Source organism: Leptonotus elevatus, chromosome 19, assembly GCF_054856555.1.
Source record: "Leptonotus elevatus isolate MCC_2025b chromosome 19, RoL_Lele_1.0, whole genome shotgun sequence".
NCBI lineage: Eukaryota > Metazoa > Chordata > Actinopteri > Syngnathiformes > Syngnathidae > Leptonotus > Leptonotus elevatus.
The window spans coordinates 6539130-6564393 of NC_141257.1; the positions used below are offsets into that span (position 1 = coordinate 6539130).

General features: G+C 38.9%; 1 protein-coding gene across 1 annotated transcript in view; it reads right to left on the reverse strand.

Annotated features, from left to right (window-relative positions):
* Window positions 1–1223: 1223 nt before the first annotated feature.
* csmd2 (CUB and Sushi multiple domains 2) overlaps window positions 1224–25264 on the reverse strand; it is a 172471-nt gene continuing 148430 nt past the window's right edge. Inside the window, exons 53-72 of the mRNA XM_086062042.1 lie at window positions 24634–24807; window positions 24365–24538; window positions 24075–24248; window positions 21226–21414; window positions 20928–21101; window positions 19804–19986; window positions 17888–18064; window positions 16385–16564; window positions 16069–16242; window positions 15747–15920; window positions 14404–14477; window positions 13726–13837; window positions 13418–13597; window positions 11924–11989; window positions 10848–11009; window positions 10161–10273; window positions 9094–9181; window positions 7898–8030; window positions 6723–6900; window positions 1224–6490 (exon numbers count right to left, since the gene is read on the reverse strand). Coding sequence (XP_085918168.1) covers window positions 6741–6900; window positions 7898–8030; window positions 9094–9181; window positions 10161–10273; window positions 10848–11009; window positions 11924–11989; window positions 13418–13597; window positions 13726–13837; window positions 14404–14477; window positions 15747–15920; window positions 16069–16242; window positions 16385–16564; window positions 17888–18064; window positions 19804–19986; window positions 20928–21101; window positions 21226–21414; window positions 24075–24248; window positions 24365–24538; window positions 24634–24807 — 2861 coding nt within the window. The 3' untranslated portion in view covers window positions 1224–6490; window positions 6723–6740. The remainder of the gene's footprint in view (window positions 6491–6722; window positions 6901–7897; window positions 8031–9093; window positions 9182–10160; window positions 10274–10847; window positions 11010–11923; window positions 11990–13417; window positions 13598–13725; window positions 13838–14403; window positions 14478–15746; window positions 15921–16068; window positions 16243–16384; window positions 16565–17887; window positions 18065–19803; window positions 19987–20927; window positions 21102–21225; window positions 21415–24074; window positions 24249–24364; window positions 24539–24633; window positions 24808–25264) is intronic.

A 25264-nucleotide genomic window follows, 5' to 3' on the forward strand; every position in this document is an offset into this window, starting at 1 on the left:
AGAGCGTCTTGTGTTTCTGAGATAGCAGTGTGTGTTTAATTTATCTGCCTGGAAATGAAATCAATAAGTTCTTTTTGTTCCGCATCATCAAGTTGGTAGAAAAAGTAATGCAGCCGTTCAATGAATCCTCCTGCTCTAAGGACAGTAGGAAATCTTTTTTCTCTCTCTGCTACCTTTTAGAATGGTGGCATGATCCCACATTGAGTAACTCACATGATCTGTTTACCAGTTTTTAAGATGAATGCTCAAAAATGCAAGTATTCAATTTCACCATATTAAAATGGTCTACATTTCCTTCTGGGGGAGAAACTGGTGCATTGTTGCAGCTAGCCATAGGTAGATCACGACTTTGGTCCCTGAGCATCTTTCATGAGCGCTTAAGGAGTAAGAATGCAGAGGAGGGCTTCTCTCTTATTTTATGTTATGCGCATTATTGTTAATGGCTCAGGAACAACCTCCTCTTGTTCTGCTTATCAGGCACTCAAGTAAAGTTGACCTTCTATATAACAAGTTGCATCAACGACGTCACAAAAGATGTGCAAGAGGTGTACCAATTACCTTGTCCAGTTTACCCGTGCCTCCTGTTTTTATGGCTCAGTCCAGGGTAATGGCTCACTATAATTGACTGTAAGCTCAAATCGGAACCCATTCTCGGTGGAGGATATAGCATAGAGGCTATAAAAGAGTGGATACTACTCTTTCTGGGTATGGAGAGTGACACAGAACTCACTCAGAGGTCTATGAAAAAAACAACCTTAACTGTATTGATGGCTCTCTCGGCTGTGCTCATGTTCTCCACATGCTTGTGCTTCCTTACTCATTCAAAAAAACTGCAGTGATATATATATATATATATATATATATATATATATATATATATATATATATATATATATATATATATATATATATATATATATACACACACACATATACACATATACACGTACATACACACACACATATATATATATATATATATATACATATTTCTATTAGTTGAACATTTTTATCCACTTTTATGTTAAGGGTATTAAAACTTAGAAAATAATTTTTTTATTGTACATTTAGAACAGATATAAAATGTGTGATTAATCGTGAGTTAACTATTGAAGTCATGCGATTAATTACATTAATCGTCAGACACTTTTAATATATATATATATATATATATATACACTCAAACCTTAATACAAATACATGATTAACACTCAGTTGAACAGTAGTTTTTCAAGTGTTTTATTCCAAAAACCTTCAAAATAAGTTTCAAGTTCAAGAAAGTAGAATAAGCTTAGACACAATGCAAAGCATCATATACAGACGGATAAAATACATTTTATATATTGCAGACAAGCCATGGTGGGTCTTACATATGTACAATACTTATGTAAACTTTTATGTACACTCTTTTTACATATACAAAACACCTTTTTATTTTCTTTGTATATATTTATATATAGATTTATTTATATAATTTTCATAGACTCCCCACTAGCATTTGTACTACAATAATGGGAAAATTACGTGTCAAATTCATTTTTTTCCATTTTATATTACAAATGTATTTTCATAAAAATATATCTCTGTACAAAAAAATTTATTTTTTCAATTTGTTAATGTTCTTTTTTTTAACAACACTACACAGTTCTCTTCTGTCCATGTTTCTTTCATTGGCCTTTGACATGATCCATCAGTCTTTGCGTTGTTGCCGTTTGACCGTACAGTTTGTTCAAGAGCCACATGGAGCTCACTCAGGTGCTTTTTGAGTTGCCATGAGAGTTGGCCAGTTCACATATTTTCTTAACTTTTGCAAAAAGGAGAAAAACATAGATTTTTTTTTTTTTTGGGCTGGTTGCAAAGGAGAGCACACAGAAAATATTTTGTGCTAAAAAGCATTTCTTTTGACAATGCCGGTAAACAGCAGATTTTCAACTATTGATAATCAAAAAATTGAGACACACAGTGAAATTAAATACATTCAAACAAATAACCGTTCCTTTAACAACTAAATTTTCTGAATATGTAAGCCCTCCCACAACCCCTCCCCCCGCATCTCCCTTGTGTCCCTCTAAGCTGGAGTCACTGAATACATCTTCTTCTTTTTTTCTCTCTTTGAGAAATGGAGCTGAATTATTTCAAACAGCAGTGAGAGTTGCTTTGGCACAGTTGCCTACAACACAATGAAATACTAACAAAAAACAAAGGACAGTCGACCCCACATATGTTGCATTGCATGACTTAAAGATTGTTCGGTGCATACAGTACAAACTGTTGCATCAGAAACAAAAATTGACAGCTCTTAATCGCATCCTCGAATGCCAGGAAATATAGCGAACTTTACAGGAAGTAGAGCAGAGGGTCTGTTTCATTATAGAAGAGATGGTGAGCTGAAGAGAGCTGTGCCTTGCTGATAACAAAAATGTGTCAAGGATGGACCGAGTCTATGTCTTTAAATATGCAAAGAAAACCAGGATGGTGCCAAACACCTCTTAAACCATAACTCCAACTTCTCATATAACTCCAGTGCACTTTCTTGGAGAAAACTTTCCGGAATAACCTAGAATGTTACAAAATAGTCCTACATAGATAATGTAGTTTTCAATAGGCAAAAACTCTGTTGATACTGACAGTCTTTGAATTACAAGTAAAAGTGAAGCAAGATTGAGAACAAAAGCCTTAACATGATCGTGTTCTTTGGTTGAATCTTTATAATCTCCCCAAAACATGCTACGACCAATCCAGCAAAATAAACATGTAGGTAAGCACAGCACTGACCAGAGGTGGGCAATTTACTAAATGTTGCTGGTCCAACATTCGTCAGTGGCCTGGGCACCTTGCCGTCATCGTCAGTCCATCATTTTATTTCAACCACACATCTGTCATCACTTTGCCACCACTATTTAAGGACTGACGAAGATGGGCATCCCTTGACACGGTTAGTGACGATTACACTGACGGATGAAAAACCCAATTCCGTCAGTCCTTAATCTGTCATTTTTTCAAAGTTTCTCATCATTCATCTTTTTTTTTTTTTTATGCCGTCCATCAGTGACAAACCGATGGACAGTCCATCAGTACTGATGGAATGCCCACCTCTGGCACTCACGTTAATCCCTACACACAAGAAGACCCTACAAATGACCAAAAAGGCACACAAAAAAAAATTGTAAGCTAAAACATCACACAACTCTAGAAAGCTCTGTGAAGAACTTACCGTTCCTCCAGTAGGCATGTAACAATTAAACATATAAATTATGTTCAGAGATCTATGCATTTTTAAAATTCAGCCAACTGGAGCCATCAAACTACTATAATGAGGTCATGACAAGGCACTATGATGAACATAAAGTGCTTATTGGAGAGAGGGTGGAAAAATACGGAGGACAAAGTTTCCAGTCGACTGAGCCCTTGTGTTTACACACAAACAATCATTGTATTATATTCTGGTTGTCACAATTGATTCAAATACTGTCATAGCCTTCAATCTGGAGTGCAAATGTAACCTGCAGTCTACTCACACTAGTTTAGTACAATCTCAATTAAGCCTATGAAAGGGCATCATTATCTGTTAAATATTTGCCGGAAGAAATGTAGGGGAAAACTCAATTAAAAGCCACAGAGACTACTTGAATGAATGAAAACATAAAAAAAATATTCAGAACAAAATAAGAGAGAAAAAAAAAAAAGAACCCCTATACAAGTTTGAGAACTGAACAAAAATGCCTGCTTCGATAACGTGGGCTCTCCACTCCCTGTGAAATCTCCAAGGTAATTCAATTGTTTCCCTTTTCCATCAATTCACGAGAAGACCTGGCAAGGGGCAATATTCTATCTGTGGCGTTGCGATAAGTGAGGGCTGTAAAACGTAATAACATAGTCAAAGCAATTACCAGCCCACAGCCACAAGGATTTAAGGAACATTACAGTGATTGGTTTCAAAAGGCTAGAATTTGAGGGGAACTATGCATGTCGCTGATTATTAACACTTCATTAAAAGCCTGTTTCTATGGATGCTGATTCGTTACCTCGGATGTTTGTATGAGTTAAATTCGATTATAGAATTGCAGAATAGGTGTTACACACGGCTGAGCCTGTCATTGGTGAAAGGGTCAAATGGACCCTACTCAAATTCTTCAAAAAATTAAAACTGAAAGTCAACAGCATCCACATAAAAGGTTGCTAAAGCGTTAATTGCCAGGAGCACGGTGACAACCCAGGCATATCAACACAGAAAAATAAATAAATAAATCTCATTTGTTCCTTTCATAAAGCATGACTTTCTCCATTCACAGATGTTGGTAGTTCATTAATATGACAAGAAAGGAAAACAGCAAACTGACTTTTTTCAAAGCTTTGACAGAAGCAAACCTTTTCAAGTTAGGACAAATCAACTGCACATTTTTCCCAAGGGAACAGACAGAAGTTAGCTTGCAGTAAAGATCACAATGTAATCCATCTGACGTTAATCACTAGTGGGGTTTCCGTCCAATTGTTTTGAATTTTTGAAGCGGGTTTACTGAAAATGCGCAAAACGCACATTTGCGTAAAAAATCTTTTGCAAATGGGCCCTTTTCCATCTGTTCTTCTTTTGCGAATATTGAGGGGGGACTCCACACCTGTAGGTGGCGGTATACACCATAGAGATGGGATCCACCAGTAATTTAAAAGAAGAAGAAGAAGAAGAAAAACAGGAAGCGACTGTGCCGTGTGATGGCATCGTATGAGTTTGCATTAGTAATTCTTGATAAACCATAGTTTATTTGCTGTTTTTCGTCTAAAATTGCATTAATATTCGCTTTTTAATTAATTCCAAAAATATTTCTGGTTCCTCTTCCCCCAAAAGATACCTTACTTCATTGTCCACCATTGCTTTGTGACTACAAACGTTTGTGTGACGTAATATCTGGTCAAAGAATGTGACGTGTATCCGGCCTTGTCTTTCCACAGCCAAAAGTCACATTTTCCTTTTTTTGATACGCTTCAAAATCCACCCCCTCAAAGCGTAAAAACTTTTTTGCGAATTTTGGGCCCTTTTTCAATTTGTTTGTGTTTCCATTCAATTAATTTTTTTATTTCTTAAAATGGGTGGATGGAAACCCCACTACTGACTCATCTGCACAGCACAGCCAAATGCCTTTAAATGAACACGTCTAGATGTTGGAACAGTGACAGTACAAAAAAACAACCGACTGCATCCTGTACAGCAGATATACGATAAAAACAATGAAAATGCAATGTTTTACCTTTTTATATTATTTTCATAAAATGAAAGAATTTTTAGTAACCAGATAGATCATGTGGAATTCAAGAAATTGAGGCAAGAATGGAACGCACCATTTGGCTGCAACCAATCGATTTCAACTAGTATGTGGTCTCAAAAAGAACAACATGACATCAGCACTGCCTCCTTCTGCTCAATACTACACTGAACTTGAAAAAAAAGAGTTGAGTTCAGAACGTTCAGAGAAATTAACCCATCCTATTTAAAACGCCATTTCAAAAACAATGAATTAACTAATTGTTCATTTTCCCCAAGGTCGGTTAAGGAATTATATATCAACCTAATACTTCTTAGTTTGCAGTTGTTACCGGTTCTAAAACTGCTACAGCTTTGGATCTTTGGAAACAGACGTGCTCTTAAAGTAATTCTCCATTGATGAGATTCAGCTTCTTTTCGACTCAAGTCCTTGTGAGCAACAGAGTGAGGAAAGTTGCATTTGGTCTTTATGGAAAATTTGAGAATATCATTTCTTGTGATTCAAAGAATAAAACTGAAGCCGACGTAGTAGAGTGATGAAATTAAACTGAGGGGTGCAGATACCAACCAAAAAAATAAATGCACCGCCTCGGATCACTAAGTGCTTTTTCCGCAGCCCTTTGCACTCTCAAAACCCTCCACTGGACGCCTTCGCCCAGCGTGATAAATTCAACACAAAAGTCATTAACAAGCTAAAAAACAGTAGGGGCTGAACGTTTGTCTGCAACATGGCCTTCGCTGCATTTTAAATCCCTCCTCTGGTGGTACAGACTTGTGGATGAAACCTTTTAACTGCCTCAGAAACAGATGGTTGGGGACGAATAGGCTTCCTCATCACAGAACGCAAGCACCATAAAGGATGAACGAAGATATAAACAAACAAATGGAAACCATAGCAAATAATGAATGTCTGCCACGAGGTTGACTTGTATGTTATTACTCGTAGCAACAAGTCTCGAGCACAAAATTCCCTTTGGGTTTTTAGGCGGTAAGGAGAGAGGTCACAGCTTTGCTTCCAGCATTACTTCCTCTTGGGATGTTTCCTCAAGATGTGGTAAGAAGTTATCCAGTCACGAAAAACATTTTGTTGTTGAAGGTTGCGGCGTTGTTTCTTTTAGAGGAGCATATTTTTTCCACTGGAGTTGTTTCCCGACTATTTTGCAGTGAATTAAATAAAGTTTGTCTTGCCCGGAGGGATGTCCTTGAAGATCGGGCGCACCTCTCCACCCTTGACTGGAAGATTGATGCAAAATGGGTGTGGAAAGAATGTAAAGAATGTGGCAAGAGTAATGGGCAAAATGAAAGAAGAGTTGGTATGGGGCATGAAAAAAATTCAACCAGGGTAAGAATTTTTTAGGAATGATGCAATGATATGGAAACAAAAAATAAATAGGAAACAGATTATTTTCTCAAATGGCACATTGCATTAAGAACTTTTCTGGATCCGTGTTGCACGGGTTCTTACCTTGAGTTGAAACTGTCGCTATACGGCCGTGCACACGGTGCTGACTGTGAACTCCGTCTCGTTGGCCATGATGTCAGTAGGCTGAATGTTGCGGTCATACATGGGGTTCTCGAACGTAGCCCGTCCGTTGGTGTTCTCATGGCCCACATAGCCATTGAATGGGACGTTGGGTCTTCTTCTGGAAGACGGCAATGGGACGATCCGATGAGCAAGCATACAGATGGTTCCAAAATACATTTATTGTCCCACAAAGCAAAAAGCTTCATATTCGTGTTAAGAATGTATCAACAGTATGTCTATGTAACCCTTGCAAAATATGCAAATTATTTTGTATTTCTCTAATGAGCTACCATCCATCCCTCTATTCCTTTCTCTGTGTCACTCTCTCACAATGTCATCATTATTATTTTCTTTCTTCACTGATTGCTTAGGTGGAAAAACACGGTTGGACTGCCATTATTTTGAGCCATTCACAATTTTAGCTTCCACCAGAATTCAACAATTTTCTGTCAAAGCTTGTAACAGACATTTTTACTTGAGCAAAATGTTGAAAATATTGTCAAATCATCGCAAAGACTGTTCTAATAGCTTTTTTTTTTTTTTTATATATCCTTGAATCGAATACTTCTGTCAAATACAAATGTTAAACAAAACGATCAAAATGGACTCAAACAATTCTCAGAACTTCTCACTAACAGGTTTAGTTCTGCTTACGAGCACCACACTCATTGGTTTGCGAGGCAACTTGAGCAGGGAATTTAGTTCTGAGATGATACAACCAGTTGAATTTGGCTCTACAAAGCGCGTGACTTACTTTAGAGTTCTCCAGCAAGCATTAAGCAAGTAAATCAGAAAGTTAAACATACCTTTCGTCCATGTTTGTTTATCATACCCGCGCCAGTAACTCTTCTAAGTTTGGCTGCACATTGAGTTAATTTTTTTTAACGCTTTAAAGAAATTGAAATTAAACTCCAGAGTTAACGCTTTAATTTTGACATCCCTAATACAGTATATATATATATATATATATATATATATATATATATATATATATATATATATATATATATATATATATATATCTATATATATATATATATAGATATATATACTGTATAACTATGATAAAAATAATAATCATCATAATAATAAAACCTGTAAACTCCACCCCTTACCTATGTTTGTAGAGGTACAGGGCGAAGCCTGCGATGATCATGGCTATAAAAGGCACTAGGATGGCTGCTGCCACTGAACTGCTGTTGGAGGCAAAGTTGTAGGCTGTGCTGTCTCTGCTGGGATCTAAACTCTCTGCAAAGGGAGCGATAACATTGTGTCATTAATTCCCATTCAATAGATTGCGAATTTAAAGAAACCCAAATGAACAAAGGGAGATTATCCTCCCAAAACTTTGCCAGTAACTTCAGTCAAAAATCCAAGGGCAATAAACCAAAAAGGAAAGAAATATGGTGATTATTATGGTTGGAGGGGTGCTGCCCGTATTGTCTAATTTACATAATAGGTTGAGAAGACAAGTGACCTTTCAAAGTTTATCCTGGTGCTTTACTTCAATCCACCCCCCTGACCCCGTTTGGGAACGTCAAAACCCATTGCCGTAAAAATCACTCTTAGTTACAGGCATGCACTACTTGTAAGGCATTTTCTAATTTAGAAAGGTGTGTGTGTGTGTGTGTGGCAGCGCCAACAGAATGACAGCCCACCTGTTTGCCATTCAGCCCATTTTCTGAAATAAAGCTCCAATAAAAACATGTGACAGTTGAGAAGGACTTCAATTAGGGGCTTTATGCTTGTACTTGCCAATCATACCTTTGTGTGTACACGCGCACACACACCCATGGCATTTGTCCATGGCTGATTTATACCAGCTTGAATACAAACATGCAAGCGTACTAGCAGACTCCCAACTTTCAATGGTATTAATAAAGAATATATATATAAATAATTTGTTTAAATTTATTTTCAAGATGAGCTTTCTTCATCCCTTTAATGTGAGCAAGGAACTAAACGGGGTGGGAGGGGCTGGAGAAATAAATCTTTCTTGTGTACACGTTGCGCGACTGTAGCAGGCTTCCAGATTAATGGAGTGGTGCGGGAAGGATTTGTTGCGGCAAAAAAAACACGTCTTGGAGTATTTTAGGTCACAGACATGAAACAGAATACACGATTTAGGGGATAACGCAAATCTTCACCTCGAACCTCCAAACTATGTGTCAACTGCGAGATTGTGTTGACAGAGCGAAGAGACACAACGACAAACAACGACCATGTTATTGTAGCCAAAAACTGAGTGCAAGGCACAAAGTATACTGATTATTTGTTTGTTTGTTTTTTTAGAAGTGGTAAGCTCACTTACCCAGTCTCTGCAGACCAAACTGCCCAAAGCCTTTACCACGGACAAATCCTTGGTACACAAAGGAGTTGGATGAAGAGATGTAGGACACCTACCGAGGGAGACAGAAAGCAAGACAGAAACATCCAATCACATCCAAGCGCTGCAAAAAAAAGACGTGCACCATCAAAGTGTCGGCTTCTGGTGCAGGCGGAAGATGAAACATATTTTTAAAAAAGGGGGGGGAGGCATGTAATGAAAAGTTGTATAGCCACACTCAGCCTTGCTAAAAGTACATTGCATTGGTTTGTAAATCAGAAAACAGCATCGTGTACTTAAACCAGTGGTTCTAAACCATGTTGGATGAACTGAACCCCACCAGTTTCCTACGTGCATTCACCGAACCCTTCTTTATTAAACAATAAAATGATTTTTTTCTTCTTCAAATTTGAGACATATAGGGTTTACTGGTGAACAAAATGAACAGGGAGAGTAGCCTTTTCATCAAATCTGTCTCTCTTCACCTTGAATTCAGAAAGTGTTATGTTCTTGTATTCCCCATCTCCATGCAGCTGAAGGAAGTGTTCTTTCAGTTTTGCAAGATGGCTAACTTGGCATTGCAAAACATCAATTCTATATTTATAGAGCACAACAACCACTGCTGTTTTTTTTTAACATAGAACCCAGGGGTGGCAGATACAATGAAAACAGCAGAGGCTCCAGAATTGAACCCTGTGGGACACCATACGTTCCGTTATACATGTGAGTTCATATTAAACATATTCGTCCTACCAATTTTTTTTTATCCTCGACACAATATGAAAGGATTTCAATAATAAAGAACTCACACTACGTACCATCACAACAGCCACAAGTCAACTACTGAGCGCACCACATTCCCTGCTGCACGGATAAGGCAAGCAATGTAGCGTTATCACCTGCAGCCAATGATGGCCAAGCAGCGCATATCGCCACAAAACATTTGAGTCGGGTGTGTGTCTTGACCTCCACCAAAACCCTGGGGTTCGCTCGAACCCAGGTTAAGAACCACTGACTTAAACCTAGGTAATAACGTTTTGTGTTGTTCTTACGTGTCCGTCTAGAGCCCAGTTGTCGATTTTGAACTTGTTGACAAATATCTCCACAGGGCCTCGGATCTGGTGAACCTGAAGGAGCAGCTGAGCTTCTTCTCTTTTATATGTGCCTTCAAGGATAGTAGACAAGAACAATTATTCAGTGAGACATTCACATTTCACAACACTAACAATTAGTCTAGTACATTCAAAATGGGGGGGGGGGGGGAATAAACCACAAACAGGCCAGTATTACATGCGGCATATTGGAGATTAATGACCAGATAACACCTTCTAAATATTGAACAATCCGCATTAACAACATTCTGCCAATATTCTGCAACAATACTCAAGACATCCAATAACGGCACAACTTTCAAATGCATGATTTTGTGTGTTGTGACAATATCAGGTGGAGAGAAGTGATGAGACCTTGCTTTTTCCTAATGCAAATTTGCATTTTAATGATCACAGCTGCACAGCAAGTATGCCACAGGGAAAATGTGAAATGTTTTCTGTTCCATAACTGCAGCAATAATCTACATTATAGAGGGGCTGCAATGATTTCTTGCTCCTTGTCCTCACATGAAATAATCAGATCCGTCTGTTAAGGTACGTCCCGATGAGGGGAGTCAATGAGTTCAAATACAATGTAAAAGTCGGGATGAGTATGTTCAGCATTTTTTTGTATTCTGGGCTACCAACCAGCGAGTTTGAGCTCCACGCCGCTGTGGTCAAGCAGTGTTCCGTTCACCCGGTTGCTAAAAGACTCAAAGGCAGTGATGCTGAGCATAGCTGGCTGCTTCTTCCCCAAATACTCGTAGGATCCCCTCCAGAGAGAGTTCTTTGCAAACACCCCGGCGGGTACTGAGAAAGGGATAGAGGAGGCGGGAATGACAAAGAGCGACAGGTAGAAAATTGACAAAGTTATCACTGGAACAGATGGAATGTCAAGTGGTTAAAAAAAAAACATGCTAGGAAGAAATCCACTGTGCAGATGATAGGTACTAATGAAGTATAAATCGAGTTCCCCAGGACTGATCATGTGATCGGAAATCGTGGCCAATCACATGATTTTCAGCTATTGGTATTGGCTGAAATTTTTTTTCCCCGTAATTTTTGAAGTCAATTATATATATATATATATATATATATATATATATATATATATATATATATATCTGCAAAAAAAATGTGATCGGGACATCTCTAATTATAAACACTAGGGATGGGCGAGTACCGATAACAATACAAATGGGGTGATACCGGGCCTTATTTCAAGGTACTACTTGTGGCTGTTTTAAAATCAGTAACTAGGAATTAGAAGAATAGAAAATGACCATTAATGCCATGCAATTTTATGGGAAAATGCTATATAGGGATAAATAGGTCTTCCTTTAAAATGATCTGTCATTGTTTTTTAGGGAAATGTTATGCATCAAAAGTATTGGCGGCATCAATATCGGAGTTGAGTACTCGTACTGGTATCAGTCTGGAAAAAAGTGGCATTGAAAATCCCTAATAAACAGACACCTGGAAAATGTAAATATTATATCACTATTTTTAAAAAGTACATCAAAATGGATACAATAACATTACTATACAATCAAAGCCTTTTACCCTTCTTTATTATATTCATATTTGACTTTTAGAAGAAAATACAATGTTCTACATTGGGACTGTACACACTACACAGAATTAGATAAAGAGGGGAACATAGTGTTCCTGAATAAACAAAACAAAAAAACTTATCTTCTAAACCAGAAAACAGCTTGTCCTACCTGGTAATTTGGAAGGAGGCTCCTGCACTGTTCCCACGGGGCTCTTGCCGCTCGGACGGTTATCGGCTGGGGAGTATAACAACATAATATCAATTGAAGAAGACATTTTTGTAAACAGGGCATGTGCGGGTGTGCCAGGATAATCTAACTTTGAACACATAAACTCAAAGGAGAGACCATTAAGCGTACCCCAGCGGTGCATTCAGCGAGCACCTATACCTTGCGACCTGACCCGACGAAAGCATCAAAGTCGAGTCCCAACTGAACCACGGATCCGTTAGTCACAATTTTGCAGTTCCGAGAGACATTTCAATAAAGGTCTCGCCACTCACAAAGGAGCACAGGAGAAGTAAACATTCGCCCACACACTGTCAAACAGGAAGGGTATGTACGTACTAAGACAGGTATAGAGACGATAGTTTATTAACAATAAGACTTTGAGTAAACATTGCCAATAAGAACCTCAAACTTTTTCAGCCCTTTTTTCTTTATTAGGTGCCACTTCTTGACCTGGCAGTCCATCACTGCAAACAAAAGTAGTATTAAACTGCAATTCTATATAACGTTCCTTTTAAATGGGCATAGCTTTCTGAGCCAGCGCTAGCATATCAACACTATAATTTCACTTCACAAGGTATTTAAGTACGTTTTTTTAATGCCATTCATCCCAAAAAACGTATTTATACGTTTTTTAACTTATTTTATTTATTTACTTTCATGCAAAAACACACAAAGGCTTTGATGCAGCTTTTGACAAAAGATGGTGGCTTAAAGCAATGGTAGTTATAAAAAAAAAAAAGACTACCAGGTGGGATCAGCGTATAAGAGATCAGCCAGGGCCATGTTGCAACAAGCTCTTTTTGCCAGAGATTTCAACAGGTTTGTGAATATTGATGAAACTTAGCTATATTCTAATGCTAATTTCTACAAAACGCAAACAAACAAATATACTTATTTTCCTGATGAATGAAGAGACTCTAATCGTTCTTGTAGCAATGGAACACAATATTTTGTGGGCCTTGGAAAATCAGTCAAAATCCAGTAACACAGCGAAGGGGGTTGCTTCAGTGAAAATTGCTGGAAGTGAATGAGTTAATAGAAAATAGCAATCAACCAGACAGATTATTACTATCAAGTGTCGATATATTTAAGCAAACACTTGCTAAGCTTGCTTTCTGTGCATGTGTGCAGAGTTTAATTGTGTGATGGATGGACCTTCCTACCTTGGCATGTCCCTGACTATAAGCAGCTGCTAACTGAGGTATTTATCAACATTAGGCCAATCTGCTGCTTCACCCTCGAATACTGCTTCGGTCGTGGCCAAAATAGAGTCGATAAAAAGTATACATTAGAAATATTAGATTAGTTGTGTGGGGAATCATGCAGACTTTTGGTTCCATCCTAAGCACACATCAAAACACTTATGAAACTTTTGAATATTTAAGTAGAAATGAGAAGAGTCTTCTCATGGAAAAATCATGAGACTATTTCTACCTGCACAGAGAGGTTGTTTCCCAGTCCAGCTCCCGTCAGACTTGCAGGTCCTGTGCTCTGATCCTCCGGCCAAGTAAAATCCGGGCTGGCACGTATAGATCAGCGTGTAGCCAAGGGATGGCAGCTCAATGGCTCGCACGTCCGATTGGGCTGGCAGCTCTGGCTGGCTGCAGTGGTGAGCTGCAGACATAAAAATGGGGATGAGGTGGCGGAAAGATGGAGATAAGGATTGAGGGAAGATAAAGAGCAATAGTTCACCACCGGCAAAACATTCATTATTATTATTAATATTTTCCAAATGAGCTAACCTATGCAATCAGGCTGAAATCCACTCCAAGTGAGGTTGGGCAGACATGTGCGAGAAATAGATCCCTGCAGTAGGTAGCCTTTCCTGCAGTTGAAGAAAACCGTGCTGCTGATCTGGAACACCACAAGGATGGGAAAATAAAGTACATGTTAGGTAGGGTGTTCCAAATAATGTACAATAAATGCCATATAAAGTACACTTAGCTTTTTTTTAAAGCCTACTATAAATGTTGTTATTCTGTTATAGGAGGCTATAAAGCAACAGTCAATTGCACCCTCTTAGAGTTAAGAAGAGTGAGTCTCTTTTATATTTAAATTAAGTCTGAGTACTACTGCCAACTTCCATTTAAATAAGTGCAAAATAAATGCTAATTCTGACAATTTACTGGATCACAAATAACTTAGAGGAAATAACATGAATAGTACAACATGACTTTAAACTAGTATTATAAGTTACCAACTGGCAAACATAGTGAGTCATAGTTGTATTGATTTCCATTATTTGGCAACACAATACAAATAGGTTTTTGGATGACTTTTTCTGCACTTTCACTCAGTACAAATGCACTAAGAACATAAATTGGCAGCAATTCATCTTTCTGGATTGCCTTTAAAATAGAGAAATTAATCTTTAAACACTAAATATATATTTATTTGTGAATGAATTATGTATCTGGTACCTGATAGCCTTGACTGTTGTTTTGATTACCAAAGAGGGGGATGCCTGGGTCTGTGCAGGTGGTGTGAGTGGGATCTGTAACAAACAAAAGTTATTTAATATTCAAGTCACACACAACAATCAAATATTTCATCACAACAAAATTGAGCAGAATCTTAAGCCTATTGTGAGATGTCTGCTGTGTTATATTGCAGTTCTCGTTTTTGTTGCACAACTACAGTAACCAATAAAACCAAAGTTTGCAGTGGCTCACACTTGTTTTACTAGAACCATGTTGAGTGGATATAAAAAAGTCAACACATACCGTTGTTTTTGTGTTAAGAAAAAAAAAAGGAGCAGTAATGCGTTTCCATGTTGGAATCAGGGCCAGAAAGTTAACCGGATCGTACCCTAAAAAAATCTTCCAAAACACAGCTAATCGGCAAAAGAACACCACTCATACAGCAAAGCAAATTGTAATGGCAGTATCGTCAATTGCAAGTGTTTTTCTTCAGTTGGAACCGGGGCCTTAGTCAAGGTGGAGTTAATTATTAAATGTACCAGTTGTTAGCACAAATGTGTTGCGGTTCTGCTAAGAACTAATCTTACTCTGAACACAGCCATATCCCCAGCTACAAGAGGGTGTGCTCAGTTGTGCAACTACAGCAGTTGTTTTTCTTGAAATTGGCTGTTCTCATTGCTAACTTTTCTCTTCACGACAGGTTTTGAAAAAAACACGACTGGGACTGGGTGAGGGGATTTTTTGTTTAACTCGCTGAAAGCTGTCGTAAGTGTGAGCTAGGTGGAAAACACACACATCCATTGTACGTCTTGACTACACTGAGCTAGAAAACACTACACCTACTTAACTCATTTGCTCCAAAAAACGATCTATTTTAAATATTGCCATGGTCCCAAAAATACATTTATGCAAGTTTTTATTTATTTATGCTAAAGCATAAAGAAGGCTTTGATGCAGCCTCTGACCTGAAGGGGTTGCTTAAAGCAATGGTAGTTATTACAAAAATACGGCCAGCAGGTGGCAGCAGAGTATAAGAGATCAATCAGGGCCATCTTGCAACCAGATCATTTCCCCAGTGTTTTCAACAGATTTGTGAATAATGTTGAAACTTAGTTATATACTAATGCGAATTGCTGCAAAATGGAAACAAATACAAATGTATTTTTTTTTCCTGATTAAAGAAGATAATCTACTCTTTTGGTAGGTCCCATGTTTGTTTAGCAATAAAACACAATAGTCTGTGGGCCTTGCAAAATCAGTCAAAATCCAGTAAAACAGCTGGGAGCGAAGGGGGTTGCTTCAATGAAAATGGCTGGGAGTGATTGAGTTCAAATGTTACATACCTATGCAAGAGGGTTGTGTTCCACTCCAAGTGCCATCATATTGGCAATACCTCCTGGTAGAGCCCACCAGAATAAGAGGGGGAAAGCATGAAAAAGAGACTGAGGAAAGGTAAGTAAAACCTCGGTCTTCCCTCCTCCCTTGGGCAGGCAAGCCTGGATCGCCACAGAACACAGCTGCAAAAACAAAGACGGAGTAACACACTAAAACATGTTGGGATTTAAATAAATGTATTTCCCCAAAGGGAGTGAAATGTCCCATAAGTGACAGATGCTATTTATTGACTAAAAGAAATATACGCAATGCATTGTCATTGCCACTTACGGAAGCACTGCGGTTTCTCGCCACTCCAATTGCCATTGCCTTGGCAAGTCAACACGGTGGGCAATGACAGCTGGTAACCTTGGTTACAAGAGTAGCTGATGCTGGAGCCCCAATTCAAGTCTGTACCAACCACTTGTCCATTTGGAATGACTGGCGGAGGACCACAGACAATTGCTACACGTAGGAGAAGCACATTGGATGAGTTCATATTTTCTAAATGTAATAATCCATTTGTATTTAATCAAATGTGGAATGTCCTAAAATGTAACCATAGCATCACGTATTTGAATAGACTCAATGGGTGATTCGACAATACCTTTGCACAGAGGCTTGGTGCCATTCCAGGTGCGAGCCTTGGTGCAGATGAGGGTGGAGGCGCGGTCAGCATCCATGGTGAAACCAGGAGAACACTGGAAACTAACCGAATTGTTGTAAATAAAATCATTCCCCAGCCTCACGCCATTAGCCGGCACTCCAGGGTCACCACAGTTGATGACTGCATTGGGAGGACAATAAAAAAAAATCAGCTCTGCAGTTTCATAGTTTAGTGCTGCAGTAACTGTCTGTGTTAGTTACCTACGCATTCTGATTAAATACAAAAACAACAATTGGTATCATTCAAAGAACTGTATTGCTGATTTACTGATTCCATTTAGAAGAGGGGACATTGTATTTCTTATAATTGTACAAATGTAGGCTATTTCTATTTAATGAGGTCCAAATTAGATCTGTTTGTGCACCCATTTAACTGACGAAACAATTTCATGCCCGGATGCCAATAAATAGGGTCAATTTCTTACATAATACACTATACACTAGAGGTGTGCTGAAAAAAAAAAATCATTACGGGAATGTATTATTGCGGACCTCTTTCCAACATCGATACGGAGGCTTCAGAATCGATATTGCTCATTCATTCATAGGGTTTCGCTGCACGCCTCTGAAAGGTGTTCCTTGCAGGGTGCACACATTTCGACCAGGCACGGCGTAAGAAGTCAACCGGAAGTGCTGCTAACATTATACGACAAATACATTTTTGCCATCCAGTATGAAAAAATATCATTTGAGTACATATGGCTGTTTTCATAAATATGTATGTAAAATAGTGCGTTAATTTTGAGTTAATTTAAAGTTTCTTTAACACCAATTTTTTTTTTACTTGGAAAGCCTACTGGGGGAATTGCAGTTGCAACGCAGCAGAAACGTCCACGTCAAAAATTAGCATTAATAAATGTCATATTAATGCATATATTTGTGGAGACTGGGATCCAGTTGTATTTTACAATTTTAAAAATGTGCAGAATTTCACAATTTACTTCATGTTAAAGATTAGGTAGCCCTTAATATGAAAATAAAAATGCACTGAGCTGTCATCGTCTTACAAATGCAATTATGCCATCTAGTGGCAGAAACTCGACCAATACAAATCAATATCACACTCGTTTATTTTATTTTTTTAACAGTACATTACATATTTTTAATTTGAACTCAATGCTATGAATTATGGTGAAATTACTGTATACATTTGTTAACAAGAGTAAGAAAACTTCTCATTTAGAACAGATATAAAATTTGCGGTTAATCTTGAGTTAACTATTGAAGTCATGCGATTAATTCAGATTAAAAAATGTACTTGCCTGACACCTCTAATGTAAAATCATGTAAAATACCAGGAAACGCATCGCCCTCAAGGCCATGTGTATCATGATACGTATCGTTTTGTGACCCCTGTATCGTGAGGTAGTTGCCAATACTAAGTCCTACTATACACACAGAAGCACAACATATGGATTTACTCCTAGAAACGGTAGTTAATTACCAGAGCACTCAGGCATGTTGCCGGTCCAGGTGCCATTTATCGTACAGTGCCGGGTGAGCAAACCGGTAGAGTAGTAGCCATCCCTGCAGGTGTAAGTAATGGATCTGGAAAAAGTCAGGCCGTCGTGGATCAGGATCTGGGCGTTTCGAGGGGTACCGGGGTTTCCACAGGAAATTACTAAGATCAGAAAAAAAAGGGAGAGACAAATCAATATCCAAAATGATTAGAAATTGATTCCATTAATGTGAAGAGTTAGTGGACTTTATGATAAAATGAGATGTGTGTCTTGAACTTTGGCTATCAGACACAAGCAGGAGGTTCTTTACATCGCAGTCACCAGCTTGCATCGGTCTCTCAAGGCCCCGAGGGGATAGGTCCTCCATAATGACCAGATGTAGTCCGGTCTTTGAAGCTTGTGCCAGCTAAAAACAGGTGGGTGACGCCGGCTCGTAGGTACACACCAAAAAAGGAACAAGCCAAAGGGAGGCATGGCAGAGAGGTGGTGGCATAAGGAGAGACGTGTTTGTTGTTTAAAGAGAACGCCTGGGAGTGCGGTTAGCTGGAAATAGTGAATGTAAGAAATTTTAATAAATAGAGCCCAAGTAGAGTGTTAACTGTAGTGGAATTTGTGTATATAATGCATTATGATTTATTTATTTTTTTAATTATAGTTCAGCAATGTTTAATCAGTCATTTAGTCTGACAAAACATGACAATAACTAGAGATGTATGAAGCTATAAAACAATCCTGGGCATGTTGGGGGTACTAACATGTTGAGGTAATGGCACATAGGACAATAGTCCCCCAAATTATACTTTTGCTTTATGTGTTTGCAAAGCTTATGAGTATTCGCCGAGGTTTAGACCATCATAAACAGACTTTTTCTTTGCAAATTGCCACGGCAACAGTGTGACGAAATAAAAGCTTTTAATAACTTTTCATCTTAAATGTCATACACATTCTTTAGGAGGTCGTTAAAAAATTACCTCTATAAAAGTGTAAAAATGTTGCCAAATTTCAAAATAAAATCAAAATGGCGGACCTACTGTTAGGTTTGAGCTCCCACTTTGTCTTGTGTGTCTTTGATATAGCTGAGACAGCAGTGAATTGCTTAATATCATGACAGGCAATGCCCTGTTTTCTAAACCCGGGTTCAACATTATCGTGATGATGAAATATCAGCAATGTAATCCACTTTAAAGAAGAAAATACGACTTTTACTTTGCATATTTATATTGCATAAGGAATTCTGTGAATATGATTTTCAATTTCAATAACGCCACATCAACTCCCAAGCGTCTCTGTCAGATATTGTGCTCATTAATGATCTCCATCTAACACATTCATTTAATTTTACGCCACTTGTCAATATCTGCAGTGCGGTGGTTGCAATTGAAGCTGTCGTATTTTATTTTTTATTTATTTCCTTCCCCCTGTCAGTGCCCTCCAGCGCTTCATTTTGAATCCCGAGGCATTTCCTGGCCGGTTGGGCTGTGTAATCCCTCTATCGTCTTTTGGGGTCTGCCCCTGGGTCTCAAGCCAGATGTGTCCAGAATATCTTTGCGGTGCATGCAGCAATGCATCCTGAGCAGATTGCTTATCGACCTCCAGTGTCTGCCTTGGGTGCAAAAGGGAAGTTGCTCTGCTCCATGCTCACAGATGCCCTTTTTTTTTTGTGATACTAGAGTTATAAATTTACTTTTAGGTCATTGATCAAAATATCCTCTCATTAAGAAGATTAATTTCTAAAATTCAAATTCAGTTTCTGCTAGATCCAAAATCTGTAACAGTTAAGATGTTTTTTATGTTGTAATAGTAAACCTGATTTTGACAATCATTTCTTGAAATCCGAAAACAATGGTGTCTGAATGTTCCATATTTAAAGTGAAGACAATTAAGCATCTGTATTTCATACCATGGCACTCAGGCTGGGTACCCAGCCAGGTCCCATTGGCGAAGCACGTTCGTTCTGGAGAACCTTTCAGCATGTAACCCGGCTCGCAGCTGAAGCGCACGGCGCTGCCCACTGTGAATTCATCCCCCAACCGGATGCCGTGCACAGGAACACCTGGATCCCCACAGAGACCTGCCGATTCACCTAGGAAGTGGAAAACACTATTAAAAAAAATATATATATATATATATAAAGCAAATAAATCACTTACAGGTTTTACTACATTTGAAGAATTGTATGCTTTGATGGATATTTTCCTATTATAGAATAACATAATGCGGGAGGAGATGAATCAGAGCCATAAACCCTCCTTCTACATGATCCATCAAACAAAAAGTGTACTTCTCTGCCTGTCTGTTTCATTACAGTCATTTGTTTAACATGCAGGAAACAACCTTGCATCCCATTGATATATTATACCTTTAAAACGACTATCGATTCAGTAACGGTGCTTATTGCGCCTGCATTCTGATTTCACAGTGCCCAGATTTGCACCATTTGAATGGTGCTACAAACATTTCATGAATCTTAATATTACTGTTGTATTTATTGCCTGTTTAGGGAATATGAGAAACCACAAGGTTGCTCCTAAGTGTTGTTAAATGTGACATAAATGTGACAGGTTGCAAAATAAATTCCACTATGCATCTGCCATGTCCATGTGTTGTAATTCATCTTGACTTGACTTTGTTCATGTACTTTACGGTTACATATACGTTGTCGTGTTGACATTTGTGGATTGGAACTAAATGTTCTAATGTTCTAAATGTTCTTCCACGTGTGATTTTACAAGTAAATGATATTAAGGAAAGTAGGAGTGCAGGGGCCAGAATCTTTATTGAGCTTCATAAACAAGCTAGGATGTAAGCATCCTGGCTCCTCCGTCTAATATGAGTGGAATAAAATGTTTTATGGAGGACACTTGTTCTGCCCTTGAGGCCTCTGAAGCAGAAAGGCAGCCGCTGTTTATGCCCACCGACTTGCTCATTACATACTAACATCTTTACCCCAAAAATTCTGTATCAGTAATTTTGAGTTTGGACTCTTATGGTTCCAAAGTTGGTCACGTTGGGAGTACTGCATACCAGAGCAATGTGGTGGCGAGCCGCTCCATTGCGCGTCCAGCTGGCACATACGCGTTGTGTTGCCAATGATGGTACGCTGGCCGATGCAGCTGTAACGGATGACCGACCCCACGGTCCGACGGTCGCCTGAGATCTGCGCGTACGGAGGTATGCTGGGGCGGTCACACAACACCACTGTGGAAAAGTGGAGAAAGTTAAAGCACCAGTTAACTTAGAACATGTAGATGGTAAAACAAATAAAATTAGAGAGTAGAATCGAGAAAACAAGAGACATGCACTCCCCACCAAGGGTACTCACAAAGGCACTTGGGCAGGGAGCGGTCCCAGGTACCGTCGCCTTGACAGGCGATAGAGCTTGTTCCTAGCAGGTAGTGGCCAGGGTTGCAGCGATATGACACGGTGGTCTGGAAGCTGTAGCGATGTGGCCCGGTGGGTAAGACTTGCCTAACGCTGTTCTCTACATGACCTGGCTCTGTGCAGTTCACAGCTAGAGGGAGAATGAGCAGACAAGACGAGGAGGGAGGTGAGAGATACATACAGTGTGGCATTTTCCCCGTAGAGACAGAAAATAACGTGCTCGCTTAACCCATTAAGGCCTAAAGCGCCTGCGCAAAATATGCCTCTAAAACCTATTGGTGACTTTAGAATCACCCCCGAAAACCTGAAGTTTTCCTGCAAATTCAACTATATTGTCAATATGTACTAAATAATTGATATCTGACTGAGCTCCTGAACTCAAAAGAGATTACACCTATGGGGTTTACACAAACCTAAGTTTATTATTATAAACCTTCAATATATATATTTTTTCAATTCAACAAACAACTGTGTTACAACTGCGGGTATATTGACCTTCAACACTGGGGCACAGTTGTAAAAACGTCGGGGAACCGAGTGGTAATTATTTGTCGTTTGTCAAAATCCTCATTGTCTACTGTCGACTGGTTACCCTGATTTGGAGTACTCCCCGTAGTTGGGTTAGAAAAGAGGTAACCCAGGGGTCATATTCGAGTTTGAAAAACTTGTATAACAGCATATTCATCTTTTTGCGCAAAATTGAAAGAGTTATTGAATGCATGTAAACATAGTCAATCCCTACAATTATATGTCAATATTTCAGTTTCTGAATCCTTCAGAAAAAAACATTTACAGGTGTGAGTAGACGGAGTATCTTCGTACATGGTACAATATTATGTCCGTACATGGACTTCGGGTTAGAAAAGGGATAACTGAGGGGTCTTTTTCGGGTCATATTCAGGTTTTTGCATTTGTTTATACGGCCTATCAAAACCCAAATATTTGAAAGGGTTGTTGACTGCATGTAAACATAGTTACTATGCATATGTTCAATCACCACTGGTCGTATTCTGCATTCATGTCAGAATCTCCAGCCTCATTTTCTGTTTTCACTAGTCCAGCATCATTCAACCAAACATCTTGACTCAAGGTTCATTAACCCAATCCCAATGACGTAGACAGACAGACTCTGAGAATAAACATTTGCGTCATTAGAGTCAGCCTGCTGCTGTCCGTCGAAGTGCAAAAATGTTGATGGATGGAAAACATTGCAAAAGGAAGCGGAAGCGCAATAGTTAAGCTTTAGATGGAGAATGAGATGGATGAAGAGGCTGATCTTCTCGTCTATATTAAAATTGACTGGGTTTCAGGCTATTACTTGTGCCTGTACTGGTCCATCTTGAGCGTCTCCTACAAGTAGGATTTCATATTGTTTCAACAGCGTCAACAGCTCAGTGACTAACATTTGCTGTTTAGTTTAAAATGCAAATTTGAATTAAACACACAATGATGCCAAACCTCGGAATGGCTTTCTAAAAGAGTGTCTACAAGCTCCAGAGGAGCCATTATGCCCCCCACTATGCCCTATTTATTTGCCGGGTTTTGAATTGAGCTCATTGTATGCTAATAACTTTGCTCATTTTCACGCTTCCAACATTAAGCACAGTTGAAACACCCTGAAAAAAATATGATAAATTATGCATTATTTATAATACACTGCAAATCACAATAACCTTTGCTTAAATCATCAGCGTACTTATAAAGAAAACTTTAATGTATTAGTATTTGTCTCCAGTAACCAGTGCATTTCTTTCTCCATCTTGTCTTGCCCACCTCTATTTAATGAAGGAAAACGAAATAGGAGTAGCTCAAAGGTAGGTGACGTTTTGGCTCTGTTGTCATGCCTCTAATTGCTTGTGATTAGCAAGAGCTCAGTGCGTTATGGATGAGCCCGCAGACTCATAAGGCCGGCGGAAATCGTTATCTTTTCTCTAACTGACTTTCTCCACCTCGAGCAGAAGAAAAGCTCAGGGTTCACGATGTAAGCTGAGGAGGAATAAATCATCACTGCACTTTTCCTTTTCAATCTCAAAACAAGAGCGCGGCAGGGAGCGTACCTACCAAATATGCCTGCAATGTTGTAATCAATGTAATATATCTCATTTACAGATGAAACTTTAATCTACTTATAGCCACACAAACAGAGAGCATAACGGGGCATCAACCCGGTATCTTGCACATCTACAATGTCACACACCTCAAACACTAATTGAATTGCTTTGTCTTATAGCATATGGATATTATACCAGTGGTTCTTTACTTGCAGTGGTTCTTAACTTCCATCGAACCCCGGGGGTTCGCCAAGTAAGTCTCATGGGCTCAGTGGAGGTCAAGACACACCCGCTTTGCCATCATTGGCTGCAGGTGATCACGCTCCATTGCTTGGCCTATCTGTGCTGCAGGGAATTTGGTGCACTCGGTACTCGACTTGTGGCTGTTGTGGAATTCTACTAACTATGTCAAGCAAATAACAACAACTACATTATATATAAATAAATAATTTATTCATTTAAATGCTTTCTCATTCGTCAGTGGTTACTCAAGATACCTTGAGAAGCACCACAATTTGTTCATTAACAATACCAACAAAATGTGGTTACAGGAAAGATGTAACAATATCCAACATAGCCAAAGAATACAAATGTTCTTCAAAATCCATCAAGTCTTAAAATGACTGTGATATCAAACGTTTTCAAAGTTTTTTCTTTTCATGCATAATACAACACACATTTGTATGGATAACATTCATGCAACATTTTAAAGATACTTTAAAAGGCACTTGTTACCCACTTTTACACCGAGGGAGGGGATTACTCCACTGCCCGTTGGCCTGGCAGGTTGACTTCACCGCTCCCTGAAGAACATATCCGGTATTGCAGACAAAGCGGACACCATCGTTTAAGCTAAACTGGGTTCCCTGGGTCACACCAAAAGTGGGGTTACCGGGATGCCCGCATGTGATAGCTGGAAAAAAACAAAGGATCAATCAGTATGTAGCTAAGGTGACACCGCTCGTTGTCAGTAAATGTTAACATATTTTGCTTTAATCGGTTCGATTCATTCAAAATGCGGGCACTTACAAACACAGACTGGTGTTTGTCCTGACCAGCGATGATCCTGTTCACAGATCCGTACAGACACCCCGATGAGACGGAATCCTGGGTTACACTGGTACACAACACTGCCTCTGTAATTGTAGTTCTCCCCATTGATTTGGCCATTCACAATAAGCTCAGGGCTGCCACAGTGGCCAGCTATGGAAAAACACATTTGCGTGCCATGAAGGCCCGTGTTCACATAAAAAAAAAATTTTTAGCTTCGCACAGCAGCGCTTTGTCAATGGACTCACCCAGACACTGGACTTGTGTTCCGCTCCAAAGTCCGTTAGACATGCACTCTCGAACGCGGGACCCTACTAAAGTGTAACCTGTGTTGCAGGAAAAAATTGCAGTGGCTCCATACACGGTCAGTGTTCCTATCTTGTTACCATTTGGTGGAGTCCCAAGGTCGCCACAGGAAATAACTGAAAGCAGAAGCACATTTATCGTTTTAGAGTTGAAAACTAAGCATCCTTTGGATCCTACAGAAGAGGATTAGGGCCACTGAAGAGAAAAAAAAAGGTTGGCAGGATTCTGATTTTATTCTCTGCATTCTGACTTTAAAGTGAGAATTCTGACTTTATTCTCAGAATTTTGACTTTAATCTCAGAATTCTGACTTTAAAGTGAAAATGATCACTTTAATCACAGAATTCTCACTTTATGTTTATCTTTATGTTCTGAGTTAAATCTCAGAATTCTGACTTTAAATTGAAAATTCTCACTTTATGTCAGAATTCTGTGATTAAAGTCAGAATTCTCACTTTAAGAATAGAATAAATTGAGAATCCTGCCAACTATTTTTTTTTCTCTTCACTGGCCATAATCCTCTTCCTTTGGATAGAAATGAAAGTATGGATAAGAATCCTGGCATCATCTTACT